Source organism: Lissotriton helveticus, chromosome 2_1 (genome assembly GCF_964261635.1).
Source record: "Lissotriton helveticus chromosome 2_1, aLisHel1.1, whole genome shotgun sequence".
Taxonomy (NCBI): domain Eukaryota; kingdom Metazoa; phylum Chordata; class Amphibia; order Caudata; family Salamandridae; genus Lissotriton; species Lissotriton helveticus.
Genome location: NC_136059.1, coordinates 1439450027 through 1439467042, shown reverse-complemented (window position 1 = coordinate 1439467042; position 17016 = coordinate 1439450027). Strand labels below are relative to the sequence as shown.

The 17016-nt window shown below is 42.1% G+C and overlaps 1 protein-coding gene across 1 annotated transcript in view; it reads left to right on the top strand.

Annotated features, from left to right (window-relative positions):
* TEX15 (testis expressed 15, meiosis and synapsis associated) overlaps positions 1 to 9414 on the top strand; it is a 92488-nt gene extending 83074 nt beyond the window's left edge. Inside the window, exon 2 of the mRNA XM_078677536.1 lies at positions 8967 to 9414. Coding sequence (XP_078533662.1) covers positions 8967 to 8993 — 27 coding nt within the window. The 3' untranslated portion in view covers positions 8994 to 9414. The remainder of the gene's footprint in view (positions 1 to 8966) is intronic.
* Positions 9415 to 17016: the final 7602 nt, after the last annotated feature.

Sequence of the window (17016 nt, the reverse complement as noted above, 5' to 3'; positions counted from 1 at the left end):
ATATGAATTATCTGGTTTGGAGACAGGAAACAAAGGATTGTTCATTTGTGAGGTGCAAGTTTCAATCACCCCCTGGTATTCAAGTTGATCTAGGATCTCTTTTACCTGTTTTTTAGCTTCTTGCTTAATTGGGTACTGCCTCTGTGCAGTAGGTTGTGATTTTAACTGGATTTTGTGAGGAGGAGAGTCCTCATCCCATCCCACATAATTTTTATATAATGCAGGAGCTTGGGCTACTGCCCACTTTCTTGCAAGTGTATACTTTTTATGTATTGGAATATGATTAGAGAAGGCAGGCATAATTATTTCTTTGCCATGAGGGCACTCCCTGACAAACTCTGGTGGCCAGTCTTTTTCAGCTAGAAGGATGTCATAGCCTTTAGAGAGATTATCCCAAAATAGACCCCTTATTTTCCTAGTCTTATCCCCTTCTATACGCAATGTTATTTCATATATTTTATGAGGTTTGCTAACTCTGGTATCTGCAGTTTCCACCTGAATGTATTCATTCGTGTCCACTGTCTCCAGATGATTCATCAGGATCTTGCGAGCTATGCTCACTTCTGCTGCGCTGTCTAGCATTGTCTGAGCCCACTCTCCGTTTTTCAGTTGTGTCCTCAGTATTCTCGGCATGGTTGATTACTTTAATACTGGCTACCTTCTTCTTTGGAAATTGTAATTTTTTATTTGGATGAGCAGGTTCCTTGTATTTGGACTTGACGTGCTCTTACCTGTGTTCTGATCGTCCTCTTCTTTCCGATTTCTGCGAGGAAGTCTGAAAAGATTGAGAGGGACGTGTATCAATATCTTGATATCTGTCAGGTTTCTTTATATTATCCCTATTTCTAAGGTTGTATTTTTTCACAGAGGGCTCCCTTTGGGGAGACTTGCGTCCTTGGTCCGGAGATCTTTCTCTCCGCCGAGGAGACCTTCCTCTGGTTTGGAATCTTTTTTCTTTAGGAGTGGATTGTTTATTTTTAATAAATATCTTTTCAGGATTTTCAATTAGTTGGGGTTTCAAAGGTATTCCACCCAAACTATCTCTTCCTAGTTCTTCATAGGATTTTTCTATGATTCTGGCAATTTCAAATGGTTGGTCTGCTATATCTGTCTCTTTCAACCTCTGGCGGATCGTCACATTTGCTGCTTCTCCCTTTATATTGGCTAGTAATATTGCCGAGACCTGCTTGAAGTCTTTTAGTAATTTCATACCCAGAGTTAGGGCCGGTTCTGGACCGTATTCATCTTGAATTTGTTTTAGCACATCTGGTATTACTGACATGGATGGAACACCATGTGTTTTTGTGTAAACGGAAGCAAAGACTGTACCCCAAGTGTCACAGTCTTCCACATGTGGTGCGATTCCCATTGGAAGACAGATAGTCAGAATCCTGTGTTTCTCAACCGGGGTGGTATCCGGAAATACCGCCTCTATTTAAGTGATTTATTGTGCTAACCAGAATGGCATTTGTTCCCGTTTTGCGGGTACTTTACCTAAACAGGACTGTATGTTCTGTGGTGTAATTTTATTTGTGTTCCTCCGATGAGGGGTCAGCTGTGGAATTTTAATAGCTGGTTGGACTGTTGAAGTCCGCATTATATATTGGACTAATTGTCTGTGTATTTTAATTAGTTGTTTTAGCTGTGCTAAAAGATCTGGTGCAGACATTTCTTCAATGTCTGGATGTGGTGTGTATCCGGCTAGGACCGGCCACGTTGCTCCTGGTCTACCTAGTGGACCGAGCCTGGTGATGTGATTATTATGTTTTAGGGCGCCTTTAAACCAGAGCAGGTGCTCTTGGTATTTGAGTGATATCTCCACTTCCTCGAAAGGAGTGTAGGTATCCGGTGGTTCCTCTATTTTATAATAGTGGAACTCTTTTGTTACAGCGTTTGCTGCTGGAAAGTTTATCCATGAGTAGAATACCTCTGTCTGCCAATATTCGTGTGCCTCAATTACGAATATGACTGTACCACCTCTCGGTGTTAGTCCATTTTCTATAAGTTTTAAGGTTATAGTTTTTCTTATGTTGACCGGGATCAGTATTGCCTCCGGGTCTTGCTGTAGGAGACTATTGTCATCCGCTAGGAGTTGAGCTGCTACTCTAGCTGCCTCCCTATCTTCTTCAGTTTCTGACATTTTACTGTCAGGAAGGTTATTTTGTTTATTTGCAGATCAGGTTTCTATGGAAACAAAGATTAGATGCACAATGTTTTGGAACAGTGTATCCTTCAACGTTGAATAAACCAAGAACCATACATAGGAGTCTCCTCCTACGAAGTTTGGCGGATTTACCTTTCACCCACTCCAGACGTCTTTGGAGTATTATGGGAAAAGGGGTCTGTGTGAAAAAGCACGACTGAGTTACTCTAATGTCTTACGTTAGATTTATCGCCTATCCAAACCGTTGGGCGCCATGTAGTGTAGTTCCTATTATCCCAATAGGCTCTGCGCATTGGAATAATATCTTCAATAGTATAGACGTAGGACTGTGGTTAACTAGGTCTTCTACTGACGATATTAGACTTAAAAGTTATGTGTGTGCCAGCTAGCTCAGAGTTCACTAGAAACTTTCTCGAATAGGCAAAGAGGAGTTTAACCTCCCTGGATAGACAAGAAGGGATTTAGTTTCTGACAACCATAGAACATGACAACTTTGCTCTCCCCTAATCAAGAGTATATCTCCAGAGTCGTGTGAAAACAAAAGACAACTTATTTTACTCAGTCAGTACGTGCATTCTTAGTTTCACCAGATTGTAGAGAAAAGGAAGAGACGGGCGTGTTCAATAAAAAGGTGTTATTTATTGATCAGTCTCCTTTCTCATACAAGAGAAATGAATTGCTATTATTGCAATACTTATAGTTAAGTAAAGTGCATACAGTAAAAACAGAATTATAAAATAATACTGTAAAAGCATTTATATGGTTTCTTAGCCATATGATACTAAAATGGATAAAAGTTATATACATATATACATTGACTAATCGTACTCAACTGGTGCTTCTAGCTACGCCTACCCCAGTGTACCTGACCTAAGCCTAATACGTGGGCGGGAGTAGATAAGTAGCAGTTTAAGTTAAGTTTGCTTTGCCAAGGATCTGATTCAAGAATTCTCTGTGAGGGGTTATTCAGTTCAGTACCTGGGATTTAGAAGGCTGGAGGGCTGGTATCTCTATCTCAGGACTCGATATCCCAGTTGCCCGCAAGGGCGGCTAGGAACGCCGGAGCTGGATTTCTCTGCAAGAGAAAAGGCAGCGTCTCTCTCAGCGCGTCAAAAGGGAGGGGCAGCGTCCGTGGGCTTCCTCTGCATCAGCTGGGCTCCTCGGCAAGTATCGCTGCTCCAATCTCGTCACCACCACCGTGTGTTTGCTTAGGGCAATGTCGGTAATATTTATACCTGAAAGGTGTCGAGATTGACGTAAGGATGGACATAAATACGTCAATAAGGATGTCATAAGAACTGGTCGTTCGTACATTCTTTACTGGAGTTCTTGGTTAAATCAAAACAATAGCTGCGGGGGATTTCCCAGGTTGCTGGCGGTTTGATTTGTTTTGAGAACTCGGTATGCTTTCTATGGGGGCTGGGGGAATAGTGCTTGCCTAACGTGGTAGCATGCGCTATGACCTAATCAGAAAATGGGTTTCTGTGCCGTTGTATGGCCACTAATGATATATTAACCGGACAAGAGTCAGAAACAGGAATATTGATACAGTTCCCATAGGAAATACATCACAGGGCAGGTGACCACCTCATAGAAAGTCCTAAGCCAGCTCTGCGTGAAAATGGTAGTTGCCCCGTAGGCATACTAGAGTCGCTGAGGCTGTGTCTCCCCCATGGGTAGACACCGGTAGCCCGCTGATCAGAACCCCCCGTGGGCACCCGACCCTCGCTAGCAAGCACCTGCAGAGAGAAGGGAGAACGGGGAAGGACCGACCCCACAGGCCAGTAGCATCCACCGCGGGGAATCCATGTGCCCTAAATGGACTGTGGCGTCACAACAGTACTCATCATGACGTCGGAGGCCAGGGTGTAACTGGGGAAGGTGTATTACACACTGCCCGAGTGTCAACAACGTTATCCAGGGTATCGGCAAAATAGGCAACTCACATACAGCTTACCTCAGCGGCGTGCGGTCATTACCGTCTACACCTACCCCCACGTCCAGCACTGGGTCAGAGCGTGGAGCAGCTGGTCGCACACTCAGCAATCACACGGAGAATAAGTAACCCATGTCCTCCCTCCGTTTCAGCACTGCAGGTGGGCGTGGCGGATGTGGTTTGCGACTGCGCACGCGCCAAATCAGTTACTGGATGCGATACATCCACTAGGCCGTACTAAGGAGTCTAGGGGGTAGAAGTGGTGGCCATCTTAGGTGTTGCAACGGTATAGAGAGTAGTATGCGCCCGTGCAAGAGAAAAACCAAAAACCAAACCCCTGGCACCATTGTACGGACCGAAATAAAGGTAGATGTCCGGCAGTACAGGAATGAAACAAATTGAATGCACAGAAGCTGTGGCCAGCGTGAAAAGCACATGACATGTAAGTAGCAAAAAGGGGTTAAGGGCGGGTGACATCGTGTATGGACACTCAAGTGTATCGCATCAATGGTATATTACTGTTAAAGATAGAGATGGAGAGGGGTGTAATAATGTAGTATCGTAAAAGACACTAGCTGATTACCGTTGAGAGTCCACAGGTTATGGGCGTTCAATGTTATGGCAAAGTTAAGCAGTAGAAGTGACCGACGTGAAGTGGACGCAGATAATTCTGATGACGTACCAGTGGCACGGTTTAAGTGGTCGACTGAAGACCAATGCTCAGACGAGGACAGGGATGCCCAGAGGCAGCCAGAATGATTCATCAAAAGAGTGGGCATGATACACAAGGTGTGGTGACAGAAGGAAGATGGAATGGGTGCCCGGGTTCCTCCTTGGTCACAAAGGGTAATGAGATAGTGCCTCAAAATGGGGTTATAGTATCAGTGCTCAAACATTACAGAGAGCAATGTAAGTGTGCAAGAAAGAGGGTCACCCACATGTATTCTTAAGCATTCCTAGATTTACCATCACTGGAATGCGTCAGAGTTGTATACCTTGCCACTTGCGTGTCGCTCGTTTGATCTTCTGCGAGTGTTGTTGGTTTGCATCCAATATGCTTGTTCTCTTCACTCACTACGCCCCGTCTCCATTCTTTTGGCATGTTCCTCCGCTTGATCATGCACCCTGGTCATTTCCTCTATCTCATCGAGATTATGGCTTTTCCTTAGCAGCCGCCTTCGAAGTGTCTCTGAGTGACAACCCTCAATGACTCGCAGTCGGATGGCATCCTCCGTTGAGAACGCATCAAAGTTGCAATACTGAGACAGTCAGCGTAGCCTAGATATAAACGTGCTCATCATTTCCTCCTTGTCTTGACGGGCTTGATGGAATACGTATCTCTCATAATCCACATTTCTTTTGTGTACAAACTTTTTGTTTAAAGCATCTCGCACTTTGTCATATGTTCCTTTATCGTCTGTCGGTCTTTATTCAATTTGCAGACTTCTTTTCCCACCAGATTGTGCAGTGCAATTAGTTTATCTCTATCTCCCGTGACTTTTGATCCTTCAATATAATCCTCAAAGTCCTCCAGCCACTCCTGCCATCTGGGGCCCATGCTTCCGCCAGCCACCAGAGTCAGTGGTTCCGGGGGGCGCAGATGTGAAGCTCCAGTCGCAACTGGGGCAGTTGCTGCTGCACCGCCACCATTTTGGTGCTGTGAATTTGACATTTCTGTACTGGTGTATCAATGGCGCTTTTCCACTTGCTAATGCTTGGTGTACTTTGCCAGTGCTTGTTTGACTCTTGCCAATGCTTGTTTAGCATATACCAAGGCTTGTTTGCTTGCCTCTTGTCTTTGCCAATGCTTGTTTTGCATTTACCAATGCTTGTTTGCTTGCTTCTTGTCTTCGCCAATGCTTGTTTTGCATTTACCAATGCTTGTTTGCTTGCTTCTTGTCTTCGCCAGTGCTTGTTTTGCATTTACCAATGCTTGTTTGCTTGCTTCTTGTCTTCGCCAATGCTTGTTTTGCATTTACCACTGCTTGTTTGCTTGCTTCTTGTCTTCGCCAATGCTTGTTTGGTCGTTGCCAATGCTTGTTTGATTGTTTCTTGTTTTTGCCAATGCTTGTTTTGCATTCACCAATGCTTGTTCTGCATTTACCAGTGTTTATTTCCTGATGTCTTGTACTGCCTGACCTCAAAATGGCCGCTTGCAATCTGCACATAGGGGATGTCCTTATGGCTGCCTGATTCCAAAATGGCCGCCGCTAAGGAACTCTCGGCTCCCACGCGATTTCAGCTTCATTCATTCTCTTCAGGCTAATTCAGTCATCGGGACTCACCGATCGCCGGTCCTGCAGTCAGCAACACGGTGGCAGCTCTCCACACACCCTCACTTGCTGGACCATCCAGGTAGGATCGAGGTGATCGGGGTGGGCTCCCGACTTCACTTTTTCACTCTCGGGACATTTCCGACGCCATGCCAAGTTGCACGCATCTGGGGTGAGCTCCCAACTTTGGCGAGAAGTAGCGCTCGGCTCCGATTCTTCTCAGCGCTCACTCACGCTGGTCAGGCAGGGCTCCACGCGATCGACGAATCGCGGAGCTGAGGCGCTTACCGCTGGCCTTTGGCTTCAGGCGGCGGTTTCTCTGGGGGCACACGTGTCGCGACGGCGACCGCGTCTCTCGTGCTGCCCGGGACAGGACGTTTCCTCTTAATCATTCAGGGATGGCAGGTCACATCATCCCACCCTCGTCTCCAGCTGTAGCGTCGTGCCTGTAATAACGACAGACACTTACTTGTTGGTTATGGAGCTTTATTAACACACTCCTTACTCGTCCCTGTCCTTACTCTAACTAACCCTTTCCTGCCCTTGCTCCTCCTCTTCCTCTAGCCCGTAACTCCACCCACACCCAACTACTAGACTGCTCACATCATTACACCACTGAGGCGCAAAAAGTAGAAATATCTTTATTTCTTCTCATTGTTTCCTCTTTCTGAGCATGCTGCATTCTGCAGAATAATTCGAAAGACGAAATGGCCTCTAAGGATTTTTTGTGTGCAGTAAATTGTTCCTTCCTGCACACCCTCAACCCTGCCTGTACTACAGGCACATTTGTTCCAGGGCGTAAGGATGCCTGAGTTGCCTCTAGGCTGCAAATAATGGATGTATGTCAGTACAACGCGATCATTTTGATCGTGGTACTTGACAACGCAGTTTTCACAACGCAAATCGTTACAACGACTTGCGTTGGAGGGCGCTGGATTGTGGAATAATTTAATTTTCTATTCCAACTCCAGCCCACGTAACAGTAGGGAAGGTGTTGGAATAGAAAATCAAACTATTCCTTAGGCAATAGTGCCATCCAGTGCAAGTCGTAGTTATGACTTGCGTTGTAATGGCAGCGTTGTAAAGGACACGCGGTGTAAACACCGCGTTGTAAAGGATGTTTCCCGCAAATAATGCACCAGCACAGGCAGAGGAAATTGATGCACCATATCTTAATAGATATGGCACATTCCTGCCTTCGCTCTTCCACGCAGCGCAGCAAGGTGTCTTGCTGGTGTGTGTTGCGTGAAATTATTTTACATCTGGAAGTTGATATATCGAAATTTTGTAGCCTTTATTCAACAACTATGCATGTCCCATTAGAGCCAGACTTGAATCTGTTCACTGTGTGTAAAGACAATTAGGTATGAATACAGATACTTTTAGCTGTGTACCACACCGATCTTTTTTTTTTTCACTAGGAAAAAAACCTGTATAAAATATTGAGAAATAATATAACAACATTATTTCCTTTTGTGTATAATAATATTCTAACAGTATTCATCTAAATAGTGATTATGGCCATGGTGTATTACCATCGTGATCATTTTCATTGCTCACTTATATCAAAAACCTAAAAATCTCAGGTAAATTAGAATTATGCTACAATTACCCACATTTCTATTACATTTGCTTACATCAAACATTCTAATTTATGCCTTCTAGATAAACAGAAAGACACCCCGTTGTCTTGATTTAGACCTTCTACAAATATGACTGGCACTAGGGGCAAGCATTAACTCAAACTGTTTACAAATTAGGTAGGAGATCAAACATTGAGTCTTCTGTTTCCACTAAACGGATCCCCATTGATGCTCCGTTTTGGAATTTAGGATGAGGGAGTCCTCAACCACCTCAAACGAATGATTGTTTTAAATATTGGTTAACTCTTCTGGACTTCCTGTGTGACAGTACATGGTTCTTGTTCTGATATAATACTACAGATTGCAGAGTCCACGTGCCAAAAAATGCTGGAAATACACAAAGCTAGGCAGTGATGGAGCTTTGACAGTATTGCAAAACCCATCAAACCTATAAGTGCTTTATCCAATTTATGCATTTGTATACAAATATCTTTAAAATAATTTCTCGGAATTAAGATCAATCAAAGGGTCAACAAAATAGGCTATACTGATTTCCAGATACACTGTTGAGCTAAGAATTCCAGGATCTTGAACATTCTTTCTCTGATTGATTACTTAATATCTGAATTTTATTGATGTTGAGTAAATACAGTCAATGGCCCAAAAGCGCAGCTTTTTCTTGCTATCAACAGAATAGTGGCTCTTTAGTAAGCACAGCAATTTTGTCTGCTTAAACGGTGAGTTTTCTGTTATATTCGTTCCAGATATTAGGAGTCATTTCCTTAGACCTAAATGGATACAATCATTCTAATTAGCTTAAAAGGCAAGACTGGACAAACTTTAAATATGAAACAGTTTTGTAGGAAAGTGATGCTGCATTCTCATGATCTTTTTTTCACTGATACCCGTACCTATGTAAAAGGCTCGAGTTAAACGATGTGGGCTTAATTTGCACTAGTATTTTAAGCAAAACAATTTACAGACCTACTGTTTTCTTCTGTTATTTTCAGGTCCCAGGCACTAAACATGTTCACTAAACAAAGCTCAAAGCAATTCCCTCATCCACGAAGACAGGAAGATCCACAAATTAAACGTTTAAACCTGTAACAGTTTTTCTTCGTTTTGTTATTTTTGGTTTCTTTTTTGTAAAAACAAAGGTAATGTACATAACGAGGATGGGATTTGCATCTTGACCGGAAGAGCCCAAATAAAGCATTTGAACTTGAAAGTTTCCAGTTCCTAAATTGAACTTCTAAATGTTCAGTATCAGTCTTTTTGTGTACAATTGTTTCTTGAGTTCCCCATGCTTATGGGGTGTGATGTCTGAATTATTACAATAATCAAGATAATATTTAGATTGACATTAAAGCAATGTGTGATGAAAAAAGTCTATAACCAAATGTTCAGTTTGATTGCAAAACAACATTTTTCAGGTTCCGAAGAAACTCTATGTCTAATTTCTTGGCAGTCAAACCCATGTTTTGGTGGTACCAACTGTATCATTATGCTTATATTTGTTTTTTAGTTTGTTTTTTTAATAATGTAGTATTAGATATCAACTACATTTCATAACAAGATTAAGATTTAATATGCCATTTGTGATCTAAATGGACGTTTGCTGACATTTTATATATGTTAATTGAGCAAAGATAACACATTTTTCGATTTTTATGTGATGTTCTTTGTACCATTTCAATGTGATACACCTTTTTAGTTATGAGCAAACTATATCATCCCATGTGTGTGCTTTTACAGGGCTACACATAATTTTTTCAAGTTTTTTGTTTTACTATATATGATCTTTTGTCATATTTATGTTGTGAATTAGCACCACAAAATAATAGTAGAAAATGATGAGCCATTTCTACCTCAGCATTTTCATCAAGGCTCCTCATTCCAGTTTCTTATTGCTTATGAGGTTTAAATGCATTTTGCAGATATTTTTTTTGTGGGGGCAGTCATTACCACTAAAATATGTGAAGTGTAGACTATAGCTCTTGGCGCACAGCTCACCATGACTGGTTTGTCATCTGTGAATAGAGGGACTGAGCAGGGCGAAAGTAGTGCAGTCGCATGTCATTGCAAGCACAATGTCTGGTACAAATTCATGTTAAAGCATCATTTTGTATTTTACTGGGTCATAAAAATTATTGTCTTGGACAGGTGGCTCAGATGTGAAATTGTGCTGAAGCTATGTGATGAGTCAAATCTCAAACTGCACAGCTATTTAAGGAGCACTGGCGTAGATGTGTGAATGTGTATGTATGTCGAAAGTATTTTAACTTTGAGAACGCATTTTAGTTTTTTTTTCTTTACTATGGAGGTAACTGCATGGAGTATATACACATCTTTTTCAATTATAGGTGTATCTTGATGGAAGTCTTTTCAGTTCTCCATGGATATTTTTAGTAACTTATTGTACTGTATATGCAAAAATTGCACTCTGTCTGCAAAGTGGATGCAGTTGGTTTCAATGAATGCCAACTTACAACATAGCTTTGTCAATTTTGTTAAGTGCAGCCGTGTGTGATGTTTGGGAGGGCATAGACATTAAGGTAATGCCATATTTTTAAAACGCTTGAGTCTAGGTTGAAAAATGTTGTGTTATTTTACAGCATAGAAATAAGGTTGGAATTTTGTGAACGAAAGTCACTGGTTATGTATTTTGTACTTTTATCCACTCAGTGCTTACAAAGTTGCACGTGCCTGTAGTGACTTACTGCAAACGTTGTTTTCATTTACAAGTTTTGAACCCTAATTGTAGCTTGGATTAAAATGCCTTGATCTTTGCAGTGTACTTGCTGTAGCTCAGTTAGAGTAGAAAGTGTTGCATGATGCATACAACCATGCTGGAGTTTAGATATTAACACGTGTCAACCAAATAAATGTTAGAATAGTACTCAATTTCACTTCGATTATTTTAATTTGTTGGTGTAACAATTTATATTAAAATTGATCAGAAATACATTTTATTTCTTGTCATGATATTTCCTTAAAACAGGTAAATTGTGTAGTTTGAGTAGCAGTATGGTGCTCATCGACTTTCTGAATAGTTCTTTACTCACAGAATATACTTTGGATATGTATTTTTTCCCTTCCCTAATGGGGTTCCAAATATCTGATGAATTGTAATTTGTTTGATATCGGAAAGTCAAATAAAAAATGCCAAAATAATTTTTATCTATACGTGGTGTACCAGGAAGAGAGAGTAGAAGGAGTGGGCAGGGTAGGTGATGGGTGTAATGCTTGCAAAAAATCTAGTCCATGCCAATCGCTTGGAGTGATAAAATTATCGACTCATCAAAGGATTCTGCTGGCTGGTTTATATTTATCCAGCAATAGCTGGAATGGCTTTTAAATGTTATAGGGAATATGGATAACCATGGTATTGCAGATATTTTATCATCGTAACACGCAAGTTACCCACCTTTGCCAACACTCTTTATGGAGGATACTTTATCTAACCGCAAATTCGTCACCATTAGAATAGTCCCCAGATAGTAGAGTGGATCCAAAGGTTTTTACAGCAGTGTTCCAGCACAAATCTAGGTGGTGTTGTGTGGCTGTGGATATATGAGGGTGGGAGCTGCAAATAGTTGCCACCCCAGCATGCAGACTTTAATTTCTTGACTGACTATTTCTGCTCTTTTGGATGCAGAGCAAAAAACAATCTGAGGTACCAGTGTGCAGATCCCAACATTGGGACCTTTGTAGATGGTAAAGAAATACTACTCCACAGAATGAGGAGGTGGGGGCAGTGAGGAACCGTTGGTTAAAGTATCCACCAGAAAGAGCGTTACCGAAGGCAAGTATATTTCTAACCTCAGATTGCTCATATTTAGAATAGAGACCAAAGCAGTAGCTTCTAAAGGTGGAGTCTCTGTGGAGTTTTCTCATATCAAATAGTACTACAGGACTGATGGGCAAAATCCCCCTCCCTTTTGACCTGGCTGTCAAGCCAGTAGTGCTTTGTGAACATGTGCTGGCACAACCTGGCAAATGCTGTGGATAGGCACTCTGAGTTCCAAGAGAAGGTAGCAGTCTTGGCACTAGTGTAATTGGTCCTCAGTCTTCCTGCAGGCTGGTTTTTGGCCAACACATAGCAGATCTTAATAAGGAGGACTATCAACCTGAACAAATCCCTTTGCAGCAAACTCTTACCTTATTTAGCCCTGATGAACCCGACTAAAGTTGATCATGCACCCAATCGTCTTTAGTGTGATCAATGGAAAAGTTCAGCGCTATTTTACGATCTAGTCTGTGCAGTCTCTCCTCCTCTTTCTAGGGATGAGTCAGAGTTATAAACATTGTTGAGTTTTGGAATGTCCAACATAAGGCTTTGAGACTTTAGGCAAAAAGGCTGCCCTTGTCCTTAGCCCAAGTATGTCTGGGAAAAAGGTGGTGCAAGGTGGTTGTACCCAAAGAGCTTGGAGCTCATTCGCTCAAGAAGCAGAAGTGATTGCAATGTGGAAGATTGTTTACAGAGTTAAAAGAAGCAGATAGCAGCTGAGCATTGTCTTGAAGGGGATTACTATGAGGAAAATGAGGATCAAATTAAGATTCTACTGTGGTATCACAAACAGTTTGTGAAGGAATGCGTCAAACCATTAATGAAATGCATCACAACAGGTGATTTAAACAAGGACCATTGGTCCAGCAAATGCAAAAAGGCTGAAAGGGCTGACAAATAACGCTTACTGGTGCACCACTTGCAAATCGCATGCAGGCTTCTCCAAAACCTGAATGGCTTTGGACAGATTTCATTGGTGCTAGGCCCACTGAGACTTAAGATACAACTGTAGAACCAGCATATGCCACCACCTGGCGAAGTGGCCGAGCAGAATATAAGAGTACAACAGGGCAAGAAGCCTCAGAAAGCTGCTCTCACCGTGATCCATGACTGAAGCTGGAACATCCATATTATAGTCAAATGTCCTTTACTACTTATAACTGAGGAAAGGCCATGAACTGCACTGTGTCCTATTTCAGGAAGTCTCTGCGGCGAAGTCAGGTGTGACTTTGGCTGGTTGATTGAAAATGCCACGGATGGCAAGAGGTTTGCCATCATCAGGAGGTGGTCTATGAAGAACTGTGGGGAACCTCCCTTCAGCAGGATGGAATCAAGGTAGGGAAAAATGGTATCTCCAACTTTCAAAGATGGGCGGCATCCACAGCCATTACATTCATGAACACCCAAGTGGAGCTGGTAAGACTAAAGGGGAGCACAGGACCTGAAAATGCTCCTGGCCAGCCTTGACTCACAGGTAACGTATGAGGGACCACAGGATAGGCACATGAAAGAAGGAGCCCAGCAGGTCCAAGGCAAACATCCAGTTGCCTGGATCTAGGGCAGTCAGAACTTGAGCTATTGTGAGCAATTTTAACTTTTCCTTCTAGAGAAAAGCATTCAGAGGGTGAAGGTTCATAATAGGATGAAATCCTCCGTTCTTCTTCGGCCTGAGAAAATATTGGGAGTAACAAACTTTCCCTGCTTCCCAGATGTTCGCGTGACTGGATGATCCTGATTGTGGAGACAGCTAGGAAGGTGGTGGTTGTCCTCAATCAGGAGATATTAGACTTAGAGGAAAAACTAAAAAGTATGTCGGCACTAGAGGAGGCCAAAGCTAAGTTAGACAGCCTAAATAGCGAACTCTTATAGTTCGACGAGTATCTGATAAAGAAAAAGACGGACAGTGTAGTGTAGTTCCTATATTCCCAATAGGCTCTGCGCATTGGAATAACATAAACGATAGTTTAGACGTAGGACTTAGGTCGACTAGGTCTCTATTGAATATGTTAGACTTAATTATGAATGCCAGCTAGCTCAGAGGTCACTAGAAACTTTCTCGAGTACACAAGAAGGGATTAGTTTCTGACAACCGCAGAAACATGACAACTTTGCTCCCCTAGCACAATGAGTATATCTCCAGAGTCGCGGAAACAATAGATGGCTATTTCACTCAGTCAATTGTGCATGCTTAGTTTCACCAGAAGTGCAGAGAAATAGAGAGACGGGTGTTTTCAATAAAAGTGGTTATTTATTGAGCAGTCTTCTTTCTCATGCAAGAGAAGTGGATTGCCACAATTGTAATACTTGTTATAAAGTAAAGTGCGTACAGTAAAAGGAGTATTATGAAATAATACTCTTAAAAGCATTTATATGGTTTCTAAGCCATAAGATACTTAAAACGGATAAAATACATACAATGATAAAAGTTGACTAAACATACTCAACTGGTGCTTCTAAAATACGCCTACCCCGGTGTACCTAACCTAAGCCTAGTACGTGGGAAGGAGTAAGTGAGATGTAGTTTGAGTTAAGATAGTTTTGCCAAGAATCTGAATCAAGAATTCTCTAAGGGTCTAATCAGCTCCATACCTTGGTTATAGAATGAAGGAGGTCTTGTATCTCTCTCTCAGGACTCGATCTCCCAGCAACCCGCGAGGGTGACAGGGAAACACTGGAGCTGGATTTCTCGGCAGGAGAAAAGACAGCGTCTCTCTCAGTGCGTCAATGGGAGGGTCGGCTTCCTTCGGCACTCGCTTCAGCAGGGCGTCGGGCAAGTAGATAGCCGATCTGCTCCAAACCACTGTGTGTGTTGCTAGGACAGATGCTGGTATATTTATACCTGGAAGGTGCCGAGTTTGACGTAAGGTTGGACATAAGACGTCACTAAGAACTCGCAGTTCTTTCAGGACTCCAGGAGTTCTAGGACAAATCAATACAGAAGCAGGGGGGATTCCTGGGCTGCTGGAGGCTGGGTTTGTTTAAGAATGCGTTGTACTTTCTAGGAGTCTATGGGAGTAGCCTTGCCTTATTTGGACTGCATTGGCTATGACTTAATATGGGTATGATTCTTATGCCTTTATAAGGATATGATTTGATATAACCACATAAGGGCATAACTCGGGAATATTTAAATAGGGTCCTAGATACATTTACAACAGTCACAAGGTGGTACACTCAGGAGAAGGCCTATCCGTACTTGAGCCCAAATTATTGTCAGGAGTGGCAACAAGAGCAAACTAATCTGAATCAATTTAGACCTAGAAGGAAGCAGCTGACTTTTTCAGACACCTTCTCATCAGATTCTGATGGTGATGGCCCTAATATATCTGAAGGAGGCCCATCAGACTTTAGATCAAGGGGAGGCAGACAAGCACAACCACAATACCAACAGTAAGCCCAACATCAGGGTAGACAGGGAGAAGCAATACAATACCATCAACAATCTCCTTTTTAGGGAGAGGCCAGAACAGAGGCCAAAGGAGATATCAGGGAGGGAACCAAAGGAATTACCAACAAACGGACCTAGTACCTCCTCAGCCATACATGAGGACCAGAAACCATTAATACTGGCGCCAATGATGGTTAACTCAGGCCCTCGACAGATGCCATACCAATATTTAACTTGTCTGAACACCTACTAAACAGGGATGAAGTAGATGTGCTGAGCAAAGGGCTCTCCTTTCTCCCGAGTACCACTTGTAACAAGTTTCTATTAAATCAGGACATGTTCTCCTTTTTCCGAAAAATCAGATTAAAAATAGTTTTTTTCTGCAAATAGTAGGGAGGAAATGGAAACAAATCAGGCTGGGTGCAAACCCAAATCCATATTCACACCAGCCCTTGATATGGTTGGCCCACAAGTGTCCATTTATGAAAAATCTGTTCTTAAAGAACTACAGAAAGTGACCAAATTCAGTCAAAAACCTAATTTTAACATGACAAAAAAAGAAACTGAAGCATTTAGATCCTTGCAAAAAACCACTAACATCACAGTAAAGCCGTGTGACAAAGGAGGAGGAATAGTCATTATGAACACCCAGAGTTATGAGCAGAAAATTCTAAAGATTCTGGCTGTTCCAGAACATTATAGACCTGCTAGAAGAGCTCAATTACAGATCCTCAGCACAAAAATACAGGAACTGACTACAAAAGCTTTAGAACAGGGAGATGTTTGCCAAAAAGAATTCGAATTCCTAAATAAAAAGGACCCTCTGGTCCCTGCTTTGTGTGGGGTTCCTAAGACTCACAAAAATATGGTAGATCCACCTCTTCGCCCAATAATCTCATCGATTAACTCAAGTACTGAGCCAATTTCAAAGTACGTAGATAGTTTTCTATGTCTCCTCACATCCACGTATCAATCATATATAAAAGATACTGGGGACTTTATCAATAGAATTGAAAACACACCATTCAGATCAGACAGGCATATATTAGTAACACTTGATATCGAGGCACTGTATACTAACATACCCCAAAAAAGAGCGGTGGAAGCAGTGGCCTTGCTGCTAAATAGAACCCCGGGCAACAGACCGGATGAGTTCATCTTACAGTGCTTGGAACTAGTGTTACTCAATAATTTCTTTGAGTTCAAACAAGATCTATACCAGCAAACCATGGGGATCAGCATGGGGGTCTCTTTTGCCCCCAGTGTGGCGAATATCTTCATGGGGGAATTTGAGAGAAGGCATGTCTACAATGAGGTGGCACCATTCTTTGAAAACATCAGAGAGTGGTGCCGCTTCATAGACGACATCTTCTTTATATGGGATGGGGATTAACCCACTTTGCAGGACTATATCTCATTGCTCAACATGAGTGATGCAAATTTAAAATTTACAGCTAATTACAGCAGTCACCAGGTTGAGTTTTTAGATATAGTTGTATTAAGTGATGCAGGGAAATTGGCAGTGAGTTTTTAGCGGAAGCCAACAGTTAAGAACACGATTCTGCGCCACGACAGTTATCATCGTAACAGCCAGAAAGACTGTATCCCCTTCAGGGAATTCCTTCGAATAAGGAGAAACTGTTCCAGTATAGTAGATTATGACATACATGGGGAACAACTAAGTAAAAGATTGGTGGAAAGAGGTTACCCCAAACGGCTAATACGGACATCCTTCAAAAGAGCGAGATTTTATAACCGAGAGGCTCTGCTAGAGGGTACTAAACAGGAACAAAGTCCCACTAGTATGTGTCGTTAATCATTCACCCCTTAATTTTAACATCAAAAAGATTATTGATAAATACTGGAACATACAAATGATGAG